This window comes from Fringilla coelebs (genome assembly GCF_963513975.1).
Source record: "Fringilla coelebs genome assembly, chromosome: 1".
Taxonomy (NCBI): domain Eukaryota; kingdom Metazoa; phylum Chordata; class Aves; order Passeriformes; family Fringillidae; genus Fringilla; species Fringilla coelebs.
In genome coordinates this window covers 100,435,161-100,457,306 of record NC_140028.1, presented here as the reverse complement: position 1 = coordinate 100,457,306, position 22,146 = coordinate 100,435,161, and the positions used below count along the sequence as shown (strand labels likewise).

The window sequence follows — 22,146 nt, the reverse complement described above, 5'->3', positions numbered from 1 at the left end:
AAAAAGCATGCTAATATCAAAAACTACCTGTGTCCTGCTCAGTTTAGGATTCTGTTATCTGAAGTTTTGAGCTGGTTTTACAACCAGCAAGACTTCGCATTTGGACAAGGGCTAAGAGAAAAGTGAAGTGGATGTGCCTCCTTGGTCTGTTACCATTGGCTGTCCAGTTTAGCCCAAGAGCCAAGAGCAACAACATATTAATGTAAATAAACTCCAACTGTTTTTTGCAGGAATTTTAAAGGTGTTGCCCAATTCAGCCTAACCATGGTATTCACATAGAGGTTGCTTTCAGTAAGACAAGGAAGGGTTAAGTTGGTTTCTATTCATGGCTACTAGTCACATCTTCATGAAACGTCACACTCCCAAAAAGGCACAGATCTCTGCACAAGGTCCCTTTGAATCAACCAAAAACAAAGTTGAATGGAAGAGAGGAAAGAGATTTAAGTTCCATGGAAGTCAAGCCCAAAGTTCATCTAAGAATGATGAATTTTACCTCTCTGAGGAGAACAAAAATAACAAGGGGACCTCAGTAACTGCTTTAACTGAACTTTTTAATGGGGATGGATACAATTAATACATTGTAAGCCAGTTAAAAATTTTCATTGACTTGTTGTTACTTAAGTGAATAAATTAATGGTCAGCTGGACAAAAAATAACCTCAAGGAAGGACTGAAGATATTAGAAATCCCTTGAGGAGCTCTTCCACTGCTAGTTGCTTTCACCCTTGATACACACCCAAAACTGTATTGCTATGACTCTTCTGTTTCTCCAAATGCCTCCACAGCAGTAGCTGCAGTATTTTCCATTGCTAACTCATTTAATGAGTTACACTCCATTATCAGATGGGCAGCACTTTGGTAGAGGTGTGGCAAAAGATTCTTTGCTTTCTGTCAATGCTCGTGGCTGATGAACAAAAACACTGAACCTGACACCTTGGTTTGCTGCTGCCCTCACAAACCCACTATTTGCAGTCATGGTGATGGCTTTCAAAGTGTCTCCTGTCCCAAAAATGGCTAAAGAGCGGCTGTTGATTTTTGAACTGGCCACTAGTCCTAAGGCACGGTCCGAGGGCTGATCTGGCACCACGTTAATTCTTTTGACAAGCAATGCAGCTCGCTCTTTCTCTCCAGGACCTCCCAATGTTTCCAAGATGGACTGGAAATCCCTGACAGCAGATTCACAGGCAAAGAGCTCTTTTCCCTCCATGAACTCCTTCAGCTGAGGCAGGACTCTCTCCCTTCTTTCTTGGGCTGCTTGCTCTGTCAGCACTTTTTCCTTGAAGACAAAGTAGCAACCACCATAGCTCAGCGCAGAGACGTAGGTTATTAAGGTAGTGATGTCCAAATTAACTCTATTGCAGACGTTTACTTTGATCTGGGTAGGGAAAGCAATGCTGGCCACTAAATTCTCCCGGTCTACTCTGGTCACCTGCAGGAGCTCAGGGCCTTCTTCATCTGATTCACTGGTGTCAAGGTGCTCGTTTTCTGCAGATGGTTCTACCAGTGAGTTCACAGCAACAACATCTCCTCTCACAGATATTCCCATCTCCTTGAGCCTCTCTGCCATAGGACTGGACACGCTATTGTAGAATGCAAAGATGATGTGGGGATTGCTGTACTCCACGGGCTGCTGACGGCTTGCTTGCAGGAAGTCCTCTGCCTGCTCAATGACACTTTTGTCACCATACTGGCCCCTTCCCAGCCATATGTTATGCAGGGCCTCAGCTTTACGACCAATAGCCTTCACCCACGTGTGACCTCCGTTTGCAACAACATCTACCACCAGTGTCTGTTTGTCTCCAAACCTGTCCTCGTAAGCAAAGACATGGAGGACACTGACAACATCCTCCAGGTTCTCTGCTGACTGAATAATGGCTTGGAGGTGGGTAAGGTTTGTACTCTGCAGATGGGACTCTTTAATGGCCACTTTCCCTGCCTCCACCTTGTGTAAGAAATTTAGCTCTGCCTTCAGTTTGCTGCATAGTTTTGCTCCACCTTCTATTCTCCTTTTCTGGGACTTAGAAAGGGCTTCCGCTCTCTTAATCAAGTCTTTGGCAACAGCAATTCTTTCACAAAGCAGCGACTGCACAGACATGTTGGAAACATTATTCCTGTCAAGTGAGAACAAAGAAGATTGTTATTGCATGGCCAAGAATAAAAACAGTTGAAAGAGTTCTTTCTAACAGTATATACTGCAGCCTTGCAATAGACTTAAGCGCAACAGCTATTGCAAAGCACAAGGAACTGGAACCTCAACACAAAGTCCCAGTGATGAGTTCATCCTTTCCTTCACCTTTAGAAACCCCTCAGCCTGCAGCCTCAGAAGACCCCAGTTCTCAGCTAGGTAGCACTCAAGTCTCCACACAGACCTGGCAAGCTTGTGGTTTCCCCCCGCCTGCCATGTAAGAGACCTTCACTCAGCCAGTCACTTAGAGGGATGTTAACTCTCACAGCTCATTTGCAAAAGCTGCCACCTAGAGCAAATCAGAAATACAGTTAATGCCATAAGCAAATCTTGTCTCTCCCTCTCATCACACTTACCATTAAAATTAAAAGCTACCCACCATGCTTACACATACCCAGCCTTCAACCTGCACTGTTCAACTCAGTGCATGAACCCCTTAGAGGGTGGTGAAGCACTGGGACAGGTTGCCCAGAGAAGTTGTGGACGCCTCCTCCCTGAAGTGGTAAAGGTCATGGTCAGGTTGGGGGGGGCTTGGAGCAACCTGGTCGAGTAAAAGGCACCACAGTAAAAGGTGTCCCAGCACACAGCAGGGGGGTTGCAACTAGACAATCTTTAATGTCCCTTCCAACCCAAACCATCATATGTTTCTATTACACAGCCTCATGACAGACTATGATTCATAATTCTACTATCACGAAAATCTCCATGCTAAAATTGCAATGTTTTCTAATTCTACTAAGAGATTTACTGGGTTGCATCTGATAAATCTGGTTTTTGTTCACATCTGTATTACTTTAGCAGGCCTTCCTTAAGGAAAGTATGATTGGAGCTCTTTTACTGAAAATGCACTGTCTTTGAAAATGTAGGATTCATACTACACCAAACAACAGCATATTTAAGACAGTAACCACTATGAATAGTGAAATAAATAAATTTTGACTCCTGACTACAAGTACAACACTGTGATTCTTACCTAACCCTCATGTTGAAGTAAACTGGTATTAAAGGACAAGATAAATTAAACTCCAACTGAAAAGGAACAAGACACAGTCAGGACCTACAACAGACTGCCAGGGCAACTCAGTAGCCTGTTTTCAGTCACCTGCCTTCAAACAGTGGGCTTCCCCAGCCCTATGTCCAAGTGGAAATATGGCAGCATTAACTGCTACTGGCCTGGTCCCCATCCAGCATAAGCAACATCTCCACCTGCCTCTTCATGGCCAAGAATCCTGATGCCTTCCGAGACGACTTACTAACGCTCTTCACAGTCCCAGGAGGCCAGAAAAATCAGCCTTTCCCCCTCGAAGTCTTTGCCACTGCCACAAGCTTATCCCTGAACGTAATGCAATGAGTAAAACCCCACGATTAGTAACTGGGCACCTCTCCCCACGGCAGCTACAACTCCTTTACATACACACACACACGCGCGCGCTTCAACACAGAGCATAAATCAAGGGTTGCAGTGACAATAAAACCACAGACGCAACTACTTTTTCAGCTCAACTACTGCGAGGTAGCGCCACTATCAACCACAAGGTCAGATACCGTCCCTGGCCTTCGCCCCAGGGCCCGATCTCCTCTGGGCGGGGCCCGCGGCCCGGCCCGGCCCGGCCCTCTCCTCCTGTCCCTCCGCTCCGCCATCACGTGTTCGCCGCGCCGCGGAGGCCGCGCCGCCATCTCGAGTGAGGGTACGGCGCCCTCAGCGCTCGTCCCAGCCCGGCTCGGCCCCCCGGCCGCCCCCAGCCTCGCCCTCCGCCCACACGCGGCGGAGGGCGAGCGGTGGGGACGCCGGCCCTTGTCGCTCCTGTTCTCCGCATACCCCAGTCACTGCCGGGACGCGATGTGCTCGGGCCCGCCTCGCCCCTCTGGGGGCTCCCGGCCCCGCTCCCTCCCCCGGCGCCGCCGCCGCCTTTGGCCAGTCCCCGCTGCCCGTACTCACAGCCCGGCGGCCACAGCCCTCGGCCCGGGCTGGCGTGGCGTGGCGTGGCTCGGCCCAGCCCGGCACCTCCCCCGAGGCCGCCGGGCGGGGACAGCCGCACCACCCGCCTTGCTCCGACGGCCCCAGCCCTCCCGGCCTGGCTCTGCTCCCCGGCGTGCCCGCGGCTTATCGCGAAAACCCTTCAAGGGCGAAATGCATTACATCAGGTCAGACGCAATCTCAAAATATTCTTGGTTGGTAGGAACTCACAAGGATCGTAGCGTCCAGCTCCTGGTCCTGCCCAGGACAGCCCCAAGAGTCACACCGTGTGCCTGAATATTGTGTACAAACCTCTTGAACTGTGTCAGGCGTGGTGTTGGGGAGTCTGTTCCACTGCCCAACCACCCTCTGTGTGATGAACTTTTTTCTAATATCTAACCTAAATCTCCCATGACACAGCTCTAGGCTAGTCCCTCAACCCTATCCACTGGTCACCACAGAGAAGAAATTAATGTCTGCCCCTTCTCTTCTCCCGATGAAAAAGTTGCAATTGCAATGAGGTCTCCCCTCAGCGTCTTCCAGGCTAAACAGACCAAGTGACCTCAGCTGCTCCTCATACAGCTTCCCCTCACGGCCCTTCACCATCTGTGTTGCCCCCTTTAGATGCTCTGTAGTAGCTTTGTATCTTTCTTACAGCGTGATGCCCGGAACAGCACACAATGTTCAATGTGAGGCTGCGATAGCACAGATTAATGGGGACAGGCCAGAGACAAGTTAGCCTTGGACTTTTAACTTCACAGGAGAAGCAACAGCCCTGGCTCCATGCATGCTGGATCTATGCACGTTGGGTCCATTATGTTTGGAAACAAAAATGGGCTGTACTAAACCATTCTGTGAATAGGTGAGCAAGTGTTCCCAATATTTGCCCCAAGTTGCTGCCTACCTCCATGCAGCAGACATAGCTGTGGTCCCACTCCTCTCCATGCGGCAGTACTCCATTACAGCATGGGAGAGACTTGGCTTCTGAGTGCCCATTCTTGCAGGGAGAGATGATCTCTACTTGTCTGAATGATTTCACAAGATCTGGAAAGCAACAGTAAGCCAAAGCAAGTTGTAAGGGGCTTACTGCCCCTGTATGTCCTTTACTGTGGGTGGAACCGGCTGCCTGGAGAAGTGGAATCTCCCTCACTGGAGCTATTCAGGAACCTTCTAGACACAATCCTGTGCCCTCTGTTCTAAGATGATCCTGCTTGAGCAGGGAGGTTGGACCAGATGTCATTCTGTGACCTAAAGTAGTAACTTCATTAAATGAAGTCACTGTTCTCAGATCCCGATTCCACTCGTTATATAAAGCCCAATTCTCATAGGTGTCACACTATCCTGAGGACCTTGGAGCAGATACTCTTCCAGGATAAGCAAATCAACATTACATGCTGCAAGTTGTAATGTTGACAAGTGTCTCTTTTTCTTCTTTCAGATGACTGCATTAGTAGGAACAAGTTAAATAACACAAAGTTATAATTCATAGTAAGCTGAAGTAATCAAGCCTGTAATTTGTCATTTCTCACAAAAGAATAATGTTTGTCTTATTGCACCTTGTCCCCTTTATACAGTTTCTACAAAATATTAAAAAAGAAAGCTAATCTCATGTAACTAAAGGGTGCACTTCTTGAAAATTACCACAATCACCATATAATTTGGCAGTCCACTGCACTAGTATCACTCACTTCTGAAATGATTTAAGAAATATATCTTCAAGTTAAAAATATAATTTCCTTTAATTTTAAAGATTTTAAATGGAAAAATATGTTACTTAGTTCTCTGCAGTTTAAAGATTTCCCTTTAAATAGTAGATAAAATTTAGCTACTATTCTAGACACACAGTTAAAAAAAAAGAACCTCACACTTAAAACCACACCATTTTCCCCATCAGAGCAGCGTAGTATCAAGGACTACCACTAAGGAAATTATCTAATACTCTCTAAATAAAGCCCAAATTCAAAATAGTATGCATATTCTTTCCAAACTACACCAAGTGTCATGAACTCTGATTCACTGCAGGGTTTAAGTATTACCAGGGAGCTTTGGGACTCAGTTCTTAATGGTATAAAAACAGTCACCAGCTTGGCTTATCCAAGTGAAAACCACTGGTAGTAGACCGAAGACCTTCTCATATCCTTTAACACAAAACAAGAGCTGTTTACCATGGTTTGAAACTTGCTTTGGTTTCAACTACCCTTCATTGGGTGTTCTTTGCTCATCAACTGTTTCTATTAGCAGACACAACTAAACCACTACAGTTAATTTCTGAAGTACCTACATACATTTTTTAATGTAAAAAACTCTTGAATATTTATACAGCATTACAAAACTAAGAGTGCATAAATATTCTACATCAAGATGCAGCAATATAAAGCTTTCAGTTTCAGATCTGAGTTGTTTTATTTTCTCTAGAAGAAGAATCAGAGTATGGACTGGTTTTCAGAGGAGAATACTCAAAAAGTGATCTGGCAGAACTCTAAATGAACCATTTGGAAAGAGCTTTTATTTCTGACATTAGGAAATAAAAATTCATTTCTGGCATGCTTCAGAAATTCTTATTCACCTGATGATAACAAAAACCATCAGAAGGCAGACATTGGAAAGCACAGGTCAATCAGCTTATACACTATATTCTACTCATATTCTGTATTTTCTTTGTAAGTAATGGCTGGCTGACATGGGACCTGCCAGGCTGCTCCCCCTACATCCTCAGCCTTACGTACAAGCAGACTGATTGAGCTGCTGCTCCGAGTTCGTTAGCAATGTTTTAACAATCAGATTGCTTTAAAAATACAAAATCTGAAAACAGTTCACTTAAATAGCTGCATACCAGATTATTTCTGTTAAAAAAAAAAAAGTGTATTTATCCCATTTCTTTTGTGGTAAGTTTTTATGACTTGAATGACTCTACACATGTAATAAATGTATTGATATATCCACACAATATCTGTAAAAGTTATGGTGCACAAAATAAATGCTCCTTTCATTACATCTTTAGAATTATCTTGCAAGTTGGAAAGCACAATTGAAGGGATAAAGTAATTTCATTACATACTCTCATTCTCTTTTGTAAATCCCACGGATTTTTATTGATAGCGGTAAATGCATTTAGTTTTCAGTAAGAGTTACTGTTTCTGCTTTTCCTAACAATATTTCAAGATTGAAAAGGTGCAATTTCAAGGGTCAAGAAAATAACTCAAGTAAAACAAGTTCTTAGGACACAAAGACCAGGATGGTCAAAAGCAGAGTGGCTCAATCAAATCACAGTACACACCTGAAATGGAAGACTTTCCTGCCCCTTTGTGGAAGTACATGATCTTGTGCATCCCATAAAACTATTTCTGGAGGTTAATTAACATTTAAACAATATTCCTAAGTGAAAAAATTATCCTATCACTCAACATTTAATTTTTTAAAGAAGGCTGAACGTAAGTTCATCATGGCTGTATATGAAAAACTGTTTCCTCAGCAATAAGGATACTGAAACCTAAGTTTTATGTAGATAAACAGGCTAGGATTGAAAAGACACACAGACACCTTCCCCCAAAACAATGGCCTCTGATTTTATTCTTTAGCCTTTTTCAAGCTGTCACTATAACTTTACATTTTGTACAGTATTGTGTGTATCAAGGGAAAGAATTATCTTTAACAAGATTCCATGTATTACAATATCAAGGACCGTTGTATTTGCACCCATGATGTTTAAAAAATCTCAGACAAACCATGTAGAAATAAGTATGCAAAAACTGCAAAGAAAAACATTTAAGTAGCCAAAATTAAAAAGACCTTTGTGTGAACCACAGTCTAGCTTCGTTTCTACTAGGCTATTGCAGCCAAGTAGTCCTTAACCTCAGTTGGAGTGAGCCTCCTAAAACCAGCTTCATTACAGATGCCAACTTCAATGTTGTCTTCTGTCATTTGCCCTTCAAAGCTCTCCTATTAAAAAAAATACAGTGAATTTGAAGTGAATCATATCAGTGAAGACATAAGAAACTTCTTTCTTAAATACTTTGCTAACCTTTAGTGTTAAGATAGCTGTATGAATGGCATCTTCAAGCTCCAAATCTTCATTGTATCTGTAAACAGACATTCATTTATTTCAGCATAGGACAAAAACCTTTACAAATTTTAATAATCCTGGAGTCTCTAAAATCCCCAAAACTACTAAAATCTGCTTCTCTTACAAATATTATTTGTAATCATAGTGGCATTAATAGTCAAAGTTATTGTTTGTTTAAAAAAAATCCCTACATTTCCTATTGACACTGTATATAACATTGCTGCAAATATGTGGAATACAATGTTTACTGCACTCAAGTAACTCTACATAAACACAAAAGTTAAGAGTTTAAATAAATCAAACTTTCTGTGCACTTGTAAACAAGTACACTGGAAGCATCATACCTTAAGTATTTTAAAACTGATCTTACAATTTAAAAAGTGTACATGTTTTTAAATCTGGCTATTTTATATGGAACCTGAACAAAATACAGTATCCTTTCAGAGAAGTAACAAATACATTACCTTTTCTCAAGAAATGTTTTCCCATTGACATAATTTTTTCCCATTGCTGTTGCTTTCCAGGCAAAATAAGCTCCCTGTAAAAGCAATAATCTATTGATTGAATTGTTTTGTGTAACTTAGTGAAACACTATGTAATCAATTACTTGGTAAAAAGTACAGCTGCAATTAGTAAGACACTGTGTGTTCTGAGACTACAGAAGACAATTTTGGATCATTTTTAGACTAATTTTATATGGGAACATATGCTGTGAAACTGTACAAGATGTGTATTGTGCCCCACCCATTTTCATCCTCCCACTACTTTTAAAGGTACATTTAGTAATTCATTAGCATAGTTTTGATTTGGGACTCCTTAACCAGAAATAGTTCATTTGCCTTTGAGAAAGTGTACACTCAAATCCTTACTGAGGCTCACCCCACATATTCTTCTTTTTGAAGATAAAGTAATATAAGTGACTTGTTGCAAATCAGCCTGATTTATGTTCACTACTACCAACATATTTAGTCATCACTTCTATTCCCTCCTCTGGCATGGGAATAGAATGTTCCCACGACAGAGAAGGGAATAGAAGTTCCCTCTGGCAGTTCTATGCCTCCACCAAACTGCCTTAAACAAAGCATCTGGATTTTGCTTTTTACACTGAAGCATCAAGTAATTCAAACCACTGGAATTTGCAATGATCACTACAATGACCTCATTTTTTCATCTGAAGCACAGCACCTCATACATGGACTAAAGGGTAGTTTTTCTGAAGTGCACTGCAAACCCAGCAAATAAACTCATTAAAATTAACCACTGTCATTAAATACCACAACATATGAATTACATCTCACAATGCTACAGGTTTTGGCTTAACTTCCATCCAGTTTGGAGCAGTATAAACAGTCAGTTTATTTTTTCCTAGTAGCCGTTACAGAATGCCATTTTTGCTGGCACTATCAACTAGGTGGGAAGGTATAAAAAGGGATGACCTCCCTCAGAAAGAGGTGCTATCCCTCAAAGCAATACAGGAACATGTAGGCATAGAATGATGCAGGCTTGCTCCAAGCACCTACTGAAATGACCCATTTTGACTTCTGAAGTTATCTTTCATTCTAGCTCTGTATTAATATTCTCATCACAGAAAGTATTTTATGAGCACATGCAAAGTTTCCCATGTTTTATCAGAGCAGCAGAACTTACAAGCGTAAGATACTTACAGATGGATCTGACTGAAATAAATACGGCCGCCCTTCATTCCAGCCACATATTAGCAGTGATACACCAAAGGGACGAACACCACTACAGGCAAACAAAACGGAATGAATTATCCAGGTGACTAATTATTTTGGATGTGTTTATCTTCTCCCCAGACCAGGGCTGTAATGAGGATGAATTAACCAACAGAACAAAACCAAAAGTGTCCTGCCTTGCCTGACATGTTTGTGTGCAAGATGTGGAGACCCATTCTCACCCGCTGCCAGCCAGTGCTCCTCCTACTGGCACACTTTCTGTACACATTCTCCACTGAAAAACTGCCTTTTCCACAAAACTCCCAATCACTGGGTAGCTGTTACTCATTTAAACACCACAATCTTTCCAAGCAGCTCTTTCCGAGCACGTACCCAGACTGTGTGTACTCCTGCATCACAGAGGCAATTCTCTGTACTAGCTGAGCTGTTGGAATGGGCTCATGATAAACCAAGTAATACTGCTGGGCCAGCTTCCGAGCTCTGTGCACAAGTACTCTGAAAACAAAGACAAAAGTACTATGTCAAAAAAATTCCAACCAGAACTGAAAACTCATAATAATAATAAATATCTAATAAATATGAAAACTCATATAATAAATATTTATTATTTATGTATCATAAATTATATTCAGGAGTTGTACATCTGGCATAACATCGATGTAAGAACACAAGACTCTGCTGAGTTATTTTATCAACCAAGTAATTGCTGAAAAATTTAAAGCAAGGTTGAATTACACTGCTTTTATTCTTTAGATACAAGGTTATTTGACAAGTTAATGAATATATTAAGAAAACTTTAAGTGAATGTCATTTACAGTGCAATATAGTATTATGACATACACTTAGAAAGAAACAGCTAATTGCTACCTGTTACTAAAACTTCTTGTTTAAGATGAATATGCATATAAATGGTGATCAAACAGAATGTTTTAATACCTGTAATCTGGACCCATACCACTGTACACTAAACCTATATGTTTGGTAATTGGTTCTACTTTGTGGACACTCCTTTCATCATAAAGAATAGATTTCTGCTTCTTCTCAGTTGCTAACACCACCCCATTTGCAGCTGGAAAAGAACAAAAAAATAATTTAAAAATTAAACTAAAATTAGCAGTCAAAACACAGGATGAGCTTATTAAACTAAAAAATTTCTTCCTCTCTTTTTAAAAGCTGTTCAAGCTTGCAATCAGGTTAAAGAGAGATACTTTGATGAATACACCCAACACATTGCCTCTTTTCCATAATCCCTCTTTTCCATAATCTTTTCCATAATTCTAAAGACTCTGTATAACATTAACAATTGAGCAATCTAACTAGGATTTTTTTGCGTGTGTTATTTCTATGTATAAGGACAGGAACACTCAAAAAAACCCAAAACCAAACACATACTTCTACCAGCTGAATGTCTCCAAAATCGCCAAAAAAAAAAAAAAAAAAAGAAAAAAAAAAGAACCCCAGGAACCATATAACTTATTAAAACATGTGAAAATCCACTGAAAGAGTAACAAAATAGTTAACAGAAAGAAAAATAAAGAAGGATCCAATACAAAAGACCCAGTACATGATCCAAACTTGTTTAGTTCTCCCAAAAAATAGACAACATCCCAAATTCATCAGTATTTTCAGGACATACCTTTAATCCCAACTGATGGAGCTCCTGCAGCTACTGCAGCCAAAGCGTATTCAATCTGAACAAGCTTTCCAGAAGGACTACAAATGAAGATACAAAATAAAGTTTTCCACTAATTGCGTGTGTCATGACTTTCTATTGAAATTACATTGTATGTGTGGTTTCCAAAAGCTTTCAAGACACTGATGTTCACTGCAAAACACAGCTATGCTTTTTGACTGACAAGCACACAAGGTCAATGGCACAAGACAGTACCAACTCCCATTCCATTCCCAGGTATTCCTGCATTTTGTTTTAATGATCCACTTTATTCTGGTAATGGATGCAGAATCATCCAAATGGAACTGCAGGTGTCAAGCAAAATAAGTTACAAAGTAACTTATTCAGAAGGAGGGGGGGTGGAGGGGTCCATTCTCCATCCCCAGTAAAAAGGACACCAGAGACAACACTCACTGGACAAGTGATTTTGCAAGTGGATCTGTTCTCTAGGCTGCATTTCAGGCAGATATTCTTTAATAGTTGCAGAAGTAAAGTGGGATATTATGCAACTCAGTGCTTAGATGAAGAAAACAAAGCAAGGAATAATCAATCAGTGTAGTCATCTATACATTGAGGAAAAGGTGTAAGGGTGACGAAGTAGTAATTCCGGCTTTTCCACTACAAACTACAACAAATCAGAACAATCATTCCAAGCACATAGTGCTTCTGTAAAATACAAAATGTTTGTGACTTCCTTAGGAAATAATTTCTGAAAGCTAATAAAGAATTCTGCTCCCATCCATTAAGAAAATTCTTTTCATCATTTTAGGTTACAAACTGCTTCATTTGCTCAACTGCAACAAGCCTTTAGCAATCCCTTTTGCAATTACACAGTGTGACTCTCTGCTGAGATTAAGGGGACACTTCCCCATGAGCAGCATAAAGGTTCTTGTGTCAAATTTTTTTTTCTGTATGCAAGATAGGTCTGAATACCTTAAGAATTTCAAAAAAATGAATGGAAGGTCATTTCCTTTACTCTGAATTAATCTTCAGCCTAGACATTAGAGCAGCACCCCAACAGACACCGCTCCAATAGCGTATTCACTCTGTGCATGCCATCATTCCACGTTCAGGCTAAGCACAACACCAAGTGCAAGGAGAGCAGCCACTGCCAAGCGTAGCAGGAAGGAACACAAACTATTTTAAAACTCAACTGCTTCACTCGTTCCCACATCTGAAGCAACCTCTCAGGACACCACAACTCAGGTGACATCATGTATTTCCAGTTAGCTCAGAATCACAGAATTACTCCCCAGCCGATACTGTGTGTGTGGTAATCCCGAGTTTGCTAAGCCAAGTACTCGCTGTAAGGCACCGCCAGTGTCCAGACAGACCTTAACGTGGTCCTACAGCAACTCTGTCTCACAGCAACGAGGATACACAAGCGGCGTCCGCACCGGGGCCCGAGGCCGGCGACAGACACCAGGTGGACCCAGGACCCTCCCTGCCGCCCTTGGGGAAGCCTCTCGGCAGCTGCGTGTCCCCCTCGGGCTCTTGAACCCCGCCGCCCTCCCCACGCCCGGCACTCCTGGCCAGGTGGAGCCCCCGCTGCCCCCCAGCGCTCGTAGGCCCGATGACTCTGCAAAGCGCCCCCTCGGTCCTGCCTCGCCGCTGCCGGCAGGCCGCTCCGCTCAGGCTGCGCACCGTTCTCCCGCTGGCCCGGCACCCGCCCGCCTCTACCCACGAGCCCACAGCCGTCCCTGCCCCGGCACCTGAAGGTGGTGAGGGAGAAGCTGTAGCCGCGCTCCGCCATTTTGGCACCAGCCCCTGCGCTCCCCGCGCCGGCTCCTCGGCGCAGGCGCGGACGCCGCTCCCGCTCCCAGCGCGAGGACACAACGAGCGCGCTGATTGGTGGGGTGGTGGCCTCTTCCTGAGCGTGCTGGGATGCAGTTGGCTACGAGGCGCGTCGTGAGGCATGCTGGGAGTTTGAGTCCTTCATCCGCCCTACACCGTCCCGCCCTCCTGGTAACGGGGGTGGTGCTGGGATTTGGAGTCTTAGTCCTGTCTCTCTGCATGTCGTGACAGGCTGAGGGCACTCGGTTTCCCAGAAGGCTCAGGAAAAGGGTCGCCTCCCCCGAGCGCTCGGCGGGGCCGTGTGTGGGGTTATGGCGGTGGTGGTCCTGGTCCGCTCTCCGCTGCCGCGGCTTCGCGCTCTGCTACAGCGCTGCTGGGGGCGGCTGGAGCGCGGCCTCTGGCCGGGTGTCTTCGGGGGCCAAAGCCCGCCCTGGGGTAGGTTCCAGGCTCTTCTCCACCCAGCTGAAAGAACTGGACGCGTTCCTGTGTCACCTACTTTGGGACGGGTTTGGAGTAGATGATCTCAGAGGTCCCTTCTAACGATTCTGTGATTTTGTGAGGGTGCGATGTCGGGGCTGAGGGACTCGTTTTACCTCTGAAGGGAGAAGGGCGCTGGGGTCAGTGAGGGAGCGGGGCGGGGGCGCCGCTCTGGCCTTCTTCGGGGGTGACGGCAGCCTCCGTGTGGTGTTTCCTCGACCGCACGTAAATGGGGCTTAGCTGGAAGGAATTTCTTTCTCACAGAATCACAGATTATGTTGAGCTGGAAGGGGCACAGAAGGATCATTAAGTCCAACTCAGCCCGGCTCAGGACAGCCCCAAGAGTCACACCGTGTGCCCAAGAGCGTTGTCCAAACGCTCCCTGAACTCTTTCAGGATTGGAGCTGTGACCACTTCCCTGGGGAGGCTGCTCCAGTGCCCAAACACCTTCTAATGTCTGACCTAAATCTCCCTTGACTCAGCTTTGTGCCATGCTCTTGAATCCTGGCACCGCAGAGAAGAGATCAGTGCCTGCCCCTCTCCTTCCCCTCATGAGGAGGTTGTAGAATGTGATGCCTCAATCTCGTCCAGGCTGAACAGATGAAATCACCTCAGCTGCTTCTCATATGGCTTCCCCTCCAGGCCCTTCACCGTCCTCGTGGCCTTCCTTTGAATGCTCTGTAAGAGCTTCGTACCCTTCTCATGTTGTGGTGCCCAAAACTGCGCACCCGTGTTCAAGGGGAGGCTGCACCAGTGCAGAGCAGAGTGGGACAATCACACCCCTCTTTCCCTTTCTCCTGCAGGACCAGCACTAGCTGTGCAAGGTCCGGCCCTCGTTCCACAAGGGATCGATGCCGCTGGGGCGCCGAGCCTCCCGGAGAGCGTGGTGTGGATGGCGGCACCCAAGCAGAGGCGCACCATCGAGGTGAACCGCTGCAGGCGGAGGAACCCCAGCAAGCTCATAGAAATAAAGGTAAGCAGCAAAGCCCTTGTTTTGGAGAAGCATTGCAGAGGGAAGGACCGACTGCAAAAGCTCTCTGGAGTTTGTTTATAAATTTGTAAGCGTAAAAGATACTGTAATCTTTAAAATCCTTTGTAAATCTTTTGTAATTCACCAGGTGTGATGGTAGTCTGAGGTTAAATAGACAGTGACACGTGAGGTGCAAGCCAACAAAATGTGAATTTTGGCTGACCAGATAATGTAAATGAAAAAGGCCTACCTTTCATGTGCATCTCATTGAGTCCATAGGTCTTCAGTCTTCCAAACATAATTAGGCAAAATGACTTGATACTGAATTTAGAAGCTGTTCTTAGTAGTAAGCATTTGACATAATAACACATTACAGAAAAGTTATGTAGAGGATTACATTTTGAAATTGTAGGTGAATTTCTCTAGCATTTTTATTTGTAGTAGTTCCCTTTTTCTTTTTTTGCTGCTGTTCAAATTACGAATTTTCCTGTTTTCCATTGTCATTTTAGAGGAACATAGATGTTTGTCCTGAATGTGGAAACTTGAAGCAGAAACACGTCCTTTGTGGCTATTGTTACGCAAAGGTCAAAGAAGAAACTCGACTGATACGGATGGAAATAGGCAAGAAAGAAGGAGGGCCATTTAATGCTCCAACTGTAGAGACTGTTGTCCTTTATGAAGGAGAAAAACCCACAGAAAAAGATGAAGGCAAGCGGATCATTGAAAGAGCCAGGAAGCGTCCATCTTGGTTTGTTCAAAATTGATGCTGTTGAATTAATGGTAGCAAAAGCAGTTGCTGCAGGAAGAGAATTCATGATTTTCAAGAATGTTTTTCTCATTCACTCAGTGTGAACAGAACTCCTCTGAACTTTTGGGAAGCCCGCTTGAATTTTTGTTGTGCCATGTGATTTTCCAGTCACATGTTGTTTCTCCAGCATGCAGTGGGAAATGCTTCTCAGCAATACATCACAGCAGTCAACACAGAGAAATCAGGATCTGCCTTGGGTTTGGATATCTGCGTACCATCCTCTGAAGAATTTCTATGCTAATGTTCTATGCTGGTTTTGTAAATAACATCTTCTAAATTCACAGATGTACAATAAAGTTCGTTAAATGTCCCAGGGAAATTTGCTTTCTGGTTTTGGCTACTGCTCTTTTGGAAGGTGAAAAAATGTTTAAGAGTGATATTGATTAGAAGCAAAGAATATTTGCAAGGAAATACGCAGTTATTTGGTTATTTCCTTTGTGTGGATTTCTCCACAGTGCTGCTCTTTGAGATAATTTGTGACAGTTTGAGCAAAATAGTGGTTGCCACATAGTATTTGCATTTTTTTCTGCACTGGACAAAGGTTGAATATTCCTTGCTGTTGTCAGTATACAAGATAATTCTATTCTAATTAAAGGGATGTCAAAAACCTGGTTTTCCCCTCCCATCAGCGTGCACTTGAGTAAAAAACCAAATTGAAATGTAATTACTGGAAATCTGTAAATGTGACGGGGGTCAAAGCTGTTTCTTTGCAGTTGTTCAGTAGTCTGGGTGGGCAGTGTCTGTTTGAAAAACCACAAGCAGTCATGGTGCCTTCGGCTGGAGTCCTGGGCAGAGAGGGGGCAGCTCTGCCTCCACTCTCCACTGGTGCCTTCAGAGGTACAGCTGCAGCATCTGCCTGGATTTTCACTTTAGTTTCAGCCACACAGCAGCACCACTGCTTTAGGGGTTTAAGTCTGTTTTCAGTTTTTATTGGGGATTTCAGTATACACACAGTACTCTTTGGTATTGTGGCTCAGCCACCCTAGTAGCTATATGCTGCCAAAAAATGCAAACCTGCTTCAACCCTGTCACAGAATCACTAGATTGGAAGAGCCCTTCAAGGTCTTTGAGTTCAGCCCATGCCCTGACAACACCTCAACTAAACCGTGTGCCACATCCAGTCTTCTTTTAAACCCATCCAGGGATGGTGACTTCACCACCTCCCCGGGCAGGCCATTCCAGTACTTTATCATCTTTCCATAAAAAAATTTTCCTAATATCTAACCTATATTTCCCTTGCCACAGCTTAAGACTGTGTCCCCTCTTTCTGTCAGCTGCTGCCTGGAGAAAGAGACCAACCCTCACCTGACTACAGCTGCCTTTCAGGAAGTTGTAGAGAGTGATAAGGTTGCCTCTGAGTCTCCTTTTTTCCTGGCTAAACAACTCCATTTCCCTCAGTCATTCCTCATTGTGTTCCAAGCCCCTCACCAGCCTCTGGATGTGCTCAAGCATCTCCATGTCCTTCCCAAACTGAGGGCCCAGAACTGGGCACAGCACTCAAGGTGTGGCCTCACCAGTGCTGAGTCCAGGGGAAGGATGACCTCCCTGCTCCTGCTGCCCACACCATTCCTGATACTGGCCAGGATGCCCTTGGCCTTCTTGGCCACCAGGGCACACTGCTGGCTTGTGTTCAGCACCCCCAGGTCCTTTTCCACCTGGGCACTGTCCAGCCACACCGTCCCCAGCCTGTAATGCCGCAGGGGGTTATTGTGGCCAAAATGCAGGATTTGGCACTTGGACTTATTAAACTCCATCCCATTGGACTCTGCCCATCTGTCCAACCATTCCGGGTCTCTCTGCAGAGCCCTCCTACCTTCCAACAGATCGACACATGCTCCCAGCTTAGTGTTGCCCCCAAATTTATTGATGAAAGACTCAACATCCTTATCCATGTCATCATTGAAGATATTGAACAGAGCTGGTCCCAGTACAGAGCCCTGAGGGACACCACTGGTGACTGGCCCCAGCTGGATGCAGTGCCCTCCAACCACCACATCTCCCACCAGCCCATCTCTGTTTGCAAACAATAGGTCTAACATAGTCCCTCCCCTGGTGGGCTTACTCACCAGCTGTGACAAAAAGCTGTCCTCCGTGCACTCTAAAAACTGCCTGGACTGCCTCTTTTCTGCTGTATTAAGTTCCCAGCACATGACTGGTAGGTTAAAGTCACCTACATGAACAATGGCTGGTGATCCTGAAACATTCTCCAGCTGCTCATAAAATAAATTGTCCACTGCTTCTTCCTGGTTGTATGATAACAGACTCCCAGTAGGATGTCAGCCTTGTTGTCCTCCTCCTTAATTCTTACCCACAGGCATTCACCTTTATCATGATTTCAATACCTATGGCATCCAAAGCCTCCCTAATATAAAGGGCCACCCCTCCACCTCTTCTCCCTTTCCTATCTCTCCTGAAGAGTTTGTAGCCATACAGTGCAGCACTCCAGCCATGTGAGTCATCCCACCACGTTTCACTGATGGCAATTACATCCTAGCTCTGCTGTTGGACCATGGCCTCCAGCTCTTCCTGTTTGTTGCCCATGCTGCATGCATTGGTATACATGCACCTCAGCTGGGCTGCTGCTATCACTCCTAACTCACGCTTACCACCTTTGGGCCTGCTTCCAGAGAGACCAGCTACATTCCCTTCTCCCTTCAAACCTAGTTTAAAGCCCTCTCAATAAGTTCCACCAGTTCATGAGCTAAAATCCTTCTGCCCATAACAGAGAGATGGAGCCCATCCAGTTTCAGCTGGCCAGGTGCCATAAAAGTTGCCCCATCATCAAAGAACCCAAAATTCTGCTGATGATACCAAGCCTTGAGCCACTTTTTGATAATGTGAGCTCTCCTATTCCTTTCATCATTTTTCTCTGCCACTAAAGGGACTGCTCCCTTGAGCAGACCACTACCTGTGTCTGCGTTGTCCCTCTACATCCTTGGCACCTGAGTGTATGTACTCCTTCACTTCCTGGTTCAGGGAGCTGTGCTGACTTAGAACTCTTCCCTGGCTTTCTACATCGTGGGGTTTTTTTTGGTGGGGTTCTCCCCATAGGAATCTTCTGTCAGGGTCAGAAAAGTGGCAGACTGTAGGAATATGAAAGTGGAGGACACAGGACCGCACTTTCCGCAATAGCCTTCACTTGTAGTTGGCTGAGCTCCTTATGCCTGCTTAAGGACCAGGCTGGTGTGTGCTGGAATGTTTCACTTTTGCTTTCCTTGCTTTAGATCCCATGCTTTGAAGCATGACTGGTAGTAACAGATGTTAGTGGAGATACTACATTTCCTCCCTAAAGTAAGGGCATAGTGAAAGCTGGTAAGTGCAAATTAATGCCATTCAGTTGACAATATCCAAGCAAACAACGTAAGTCCATTTGATTTGTCCAAACAGGAATTAGTCCAGTCATGTCTATTTTTAATTTGTTCAGAAGTGAAGCCAACAAAAGGTGTCCAGCAGGATGTGGAGTGGAAAGCTAACTTTTGACAGAGCTGCAAGGGATGAGACTGACCCATTAGAGGTGAGATTAACCAAGCAGTAAGGCAGATACACACCTGCCTTTCCCACAGGGCAGTGTATTTTAGAGAGAAGCGAGGGTCCTTTGATTTGTCCACACATAGATCAAATTGCACCCTGCCAATTGCCCTTAGTTGTTGTTTAGATATTAATATCTGACAGTTCTGTAGGAAAAAAGCTGAATAAGCCTCACTTCCTTCAAGATCAAGGTCAGTGAATCCTTACAGGTAAGAAATCAAGCAAAGGGGCAAGACATCTGTGCAGATGAGCAAGGAGCTTTTGGCAAAACATAAAGAGAACTAAGAAGTTTATGGAAGCTTGTGAAAAAAGGGGCCAGGGTTCTTGGGCACTTGGGAGAGATATAGGAATATTTTCAGAGTACACAGGAGTGAAATCTGAAAGGCTAAGGTCCGTTTGGAATTAAATCTGGCAAGGGGCATAAAGGACAACAACAGGGGCTCCTTCCAGTACATCAGTAGCAACAGGAAGATTTGGGAAAACATGGGCTCACTACTGGTGGTGACAAAGGATCCAGAGAAGGTGGAGTTATGGAAGGTCTCTTTTTGCTTCAGTCTTTACTGCTAAGGCAGCCCTCAGTAATCGCTGACTTTGTAGGCAAGCAAAAAAATCTAGAGAAAAGATTTTGTGTTGAGGAGTATCAGATTGGCATTTGTGGGTGTCAAGGCCAACTTAACACCCACAAATCCATGGGACTTGATGGGATGCACCCTCAAACACTGAGGGTTATTTATAAGATCATGGAGAGGTATATGAGAACTCAAACTTCAAAAAGAACAAGCAGGAGGACAGGATCCAGGGAACTAAAAGCCAGTTAACCTCAATCCCTGTGATGGAACGGCCTGGTTGTCATCTCTGAGTGTGCAGACAGAAAAGAAGGTAATGACAAGTGGTCAACATGGATCCACCAAGGGGAAATCATGCTTGGCCAGCCATCCTTGTATGATGGAATGACTGGATGGGGGAATGAGGGAAGAGCAGTGGATAATGCCTGCCTTGACTTCAAGGCTTTTGACACTGTCTTCCACAACACTCCCATGGCTCACAATTGGCTGAATAGCAGATCCCAGAGCATTGTGATCCTCACCAGAGTCCAGCTGGAGACCTGTACACAGCAGTGCTCCCCAGGGGTCAGCAGGGGGTCCAGTCTTGTTCAACAAAGATCATTCAGGGACTGGAGGACAGGCTGAGGGAGCTGGGCCTGTTCAGCATCGAGAAGAGATGACTGCAGGGATCTTACCAAGGTATAAACTGCTCTAGGTGAACCTGCTTTAGCAGGAGGTTTGAACTACAGACCATTCTGTGATTCATCTCATAGCCATACAGCTTATGTTGGTTCTGCGTTTATGCAATCCAGACAAGAAGAGATGCTTGGCAATGTTTCATAGATGTTTCTGAGTAGTGTGAGGGGAAAAGCATTTGGTATTCATGGTATCTACGAGAAAAATTACAACCAAATGATAAATATTGAAGATTTGTATATGTAATTGATGTTGTACCAGTCCATTTTCCATAGAAGAAATTCTCTTCAGTGAGAGTCAGAGCAGTCTTGCTTGAATGACTTTTCCTTCAAAAGAAGAGCAAAGCTCACTTTCATAGCTTTGTCGTGTTAACTCTGCCAATGTCAAGCTCCATTACCTTCAAATAAAATTGTAAAAAATAAAAATTCCTCTAAAATATGTAGCCTGGTCTGTTACTTGAAATGATCCCTGTTTAAAAAGTAATTTTATAAAAATTATTATTTTATAAAAATTTTATAAAAATATAAATTGCAATAGTGCTAATATAGAAACACACTTTTGGAAACAGTGTACATTAAAATTAACAAGAGGCAAGCTGTTTGTTGCAAATATTGTGCTTTAGAATCTATTTACAAACAAAAATTTTATGCACCAGTAATTTAATTTTGATTCTTTGTTTACCTCCTAGAAGTTAAAATAGACTTTTTTGTCTAAAAATTTCATATGATTAAATACATGTGATATTTTATTATGTTTTTTCTTCAATGAAGATTTAAAAACTAATTTACTTTACATTTTAGAAAGATCCATAAAGATGATGTAATGTCCTGAAATACAAAGATGCAGGTTGCTAAACAGTTTTGTGTATTACTAAGATCTACAGGCATAGAAGTTATCTCTGGCCGTGATCAATTACGACATCCTTAGAGGCTGATAAACCAAGTTCCTCCTTAATCACCCATTTAGTGAGGAGATGTTAATAAAATGTTTCTGTGTAGAAGCATCTATTCTGTTGAACATCCTGTGCTGGCATGTGATGTAAGATACCCTCCTTCACAGCACTAGGTGGCAGAGCAGTGCAGCATTCGGGCAGGTGCGAAACAAAAGCTCTCAAGTGCGACAGAAGCAGATTCCAAGAATTTTCACCGTGTGTAAGCAGAACTTCTGCCAAAAGACTGAATTTTATAAATACGAAGAAATATGCACTAATAGTTATGAAAAATATATTAATATATTATAATTAATTGTTCCAACAAGATCTAATTCAATCTCTATGGAGAACAAAAGTGCTGGCTTTTGTTTATATTTATGCACTTATGTTTTTTGTTGGGTGAAGTATAGAAATTGCAGTTTCACCTATCATTTCTCCTTAATTACAGATGGCTCTTCATGTTGTTTTCTATGCCTATAGAAAACAATGCCTGTATATTTCTATGCCTGTATATTCAGATAGTTGAAAAGCTGCATTTTATTTATGCAGCTAGAAAGTCCCAAAAATTACAGGTCTAATGGCATTCCAGTGAATTTAAAGGTATAATTGTCTTGAATTCATAAAGCCATAAGGATCTATTTGTTAACAGCAGACAGAAACTGGAAAGAAAAGCAACCTGTGTGGTGTTTAAAAAAATATCAGTTGCTCAGAACAGAATAGAAGATTTTGTGCTCCATCAAAGGTTTGAAACATTTTAGAAGCACAGGAGTGATAAAGGTTCCTGTGTTTTTAGAAACTGTGAATTAATATTTAAATAAGATATT

General features: G+C 43.5%; 3 protein-coding genes across 4 annotated transcripts; 1 reads left to right on the top strand and 2 right to left on the bottom strand.

The window, feature by feature from the left end:
* Window positions 1–534: 534 nt before the first annotated feature.
* Window positions 535–4,254, bottom strand: LOC311152374 (UPF0415 protein C7orf25 homolog). Of its 2 annotated transcripts, none has more exons than XM_084203407.1 (2): window positions 4,124–4,254; window positions 535–2,110 (listed from the first exon to the last, which is right to left on the bottom strand). In XM_084203407.1, exon 2 carries the CDS (start codon window positions 2,092–2,094, stop codon window positions 826–828), a length of 1,269 nt encoding a protein of 422 aa, XP_084059533.1. In that variant the 5' UTR covers window positions 2,095–2,110; window positions 4,124–4,254; the 3' UTR covers window positions 535–825. The 2 variants fall into 2 exon arrangements, with proteins under 2 accessions (XP_084059533.1, XP_084059534.1); XM_084203408.1 differs by lacking the exon at window positions 4,124–4,254 and adding an exon at window positions 3,730–3,858.
* Window positions 4,255–7,690: 3,436 nt separating this feature from the next.
* Window positions 7,691–13,393, bottom strand: PSMA2 (proteasome 20S subunit alpha 2). Its single transcript, XM_084205502.1, has 8 exons — window positions 13,286–13,393; window positions 11,538–11,614; window positions 10,838–10,970; window positions 10,274–10,396; window positions 9,869–9,950; window positions 8,669–8,742; window positions 8,163–8,220; window positions 7,691–8,080 (listed from the first exon to the last, which is right to left on the bottom strand). The coding sequence occupies exons 1-8, from the start codon at window positions 13,324–13,326 to the stop codon at window positions 7,964–7,966; spliced, it is 705 nt and encodes a 234-aa protein (XP_084061628.1). The 5' UTR covers window positions 13,327–13,393; the 3' UTR covers window positions 7,691–7,963.
* A 248-nt stretch (window positions 13,394–13,641) lies between these two features.
* MRPL32 (mitochondrial ribosomal protein L32) lies at window positions 13,642–16,192 on the top strand. The gene is made up of 3 exons (XM_084205329.1): window positions 13,642–13,802; window positions 14,648–14,817; window positions 15,324–16,192. The coding sequence occupies exons 1-3, from the start codon at window positions 13,679–13,681 to the stop codon at window positions 15,576–15,578; spliced, it is 549 nt and encodes a 182-aa protein (XP_084061455.1). The 5' UTR covers window positions 13,642–13,678; the 3' UTR covers window positions 15,579–16,192.
* The last annotated feature ends 5,954 nt before the right edge of the window (window positions 16,193–22,146 follow it).

What these genes read in the sequence shown, in the direction of transcription:
- LOC311152374 (XM_084203407.1), bottom strand. Translation starts at nt 2,094, where the DNA reads ATGTCTGTGCAGTCGCTGCTTTGTGAAAGAATTGCTGTTGCCAAAGAC.
- PSMA2 (XM_084205502.1), bottom strand. Translation starts at nt 13,326, where the DNA reads ATGGCGGAGCGCGGCTACAGCTTCTCCCTCACCACCTTCAG. An exon ending in TTCTCCCTCACCACCTTCAG is followed by an intron (nt 11,615 to 13,285) that starts GTGCCGGGGCAG and finishes CTTCATTTGTAG; the next exon opens with TCCTTCTGGAAAGCTTGTTC. An exon ending in CAGGAGTACACACAGTCTGG is followed by an intron (nt 9,951 to 10,273) that starts GTACGTGCTCGG and finishes GTTTGCCTGTAG; the next exon opens with TGGTGTTCGTCCCTTTGGTG.
- MRPL32 (XM_084205329.1), top strand. Translation starts at nt 13,679, where the DNA reads ATGGCGGTGGTGGTCCTGGTCCGCTCTCCGCTGCCGCGGCTTCGCGCT. An exon ending in GGGCCAAAGCCCGCCCTGGG is followed by an intron (nt 13,803 to 14,647) that starts GTAGGTTCCAGG and finishes TTTCTCCTGCAG; the next exon opens with GACCAGCACTAGCTGTGCAA. An exon ending in GCAAGCTCATAGAAATAAAG is followed by an intron (nt 14,818 to 15,323) that starts GTAAGCAGCAAA and finishes TTGTCATTTTAG; the next exon opens with AGGAACATAGATGTTTGTCC.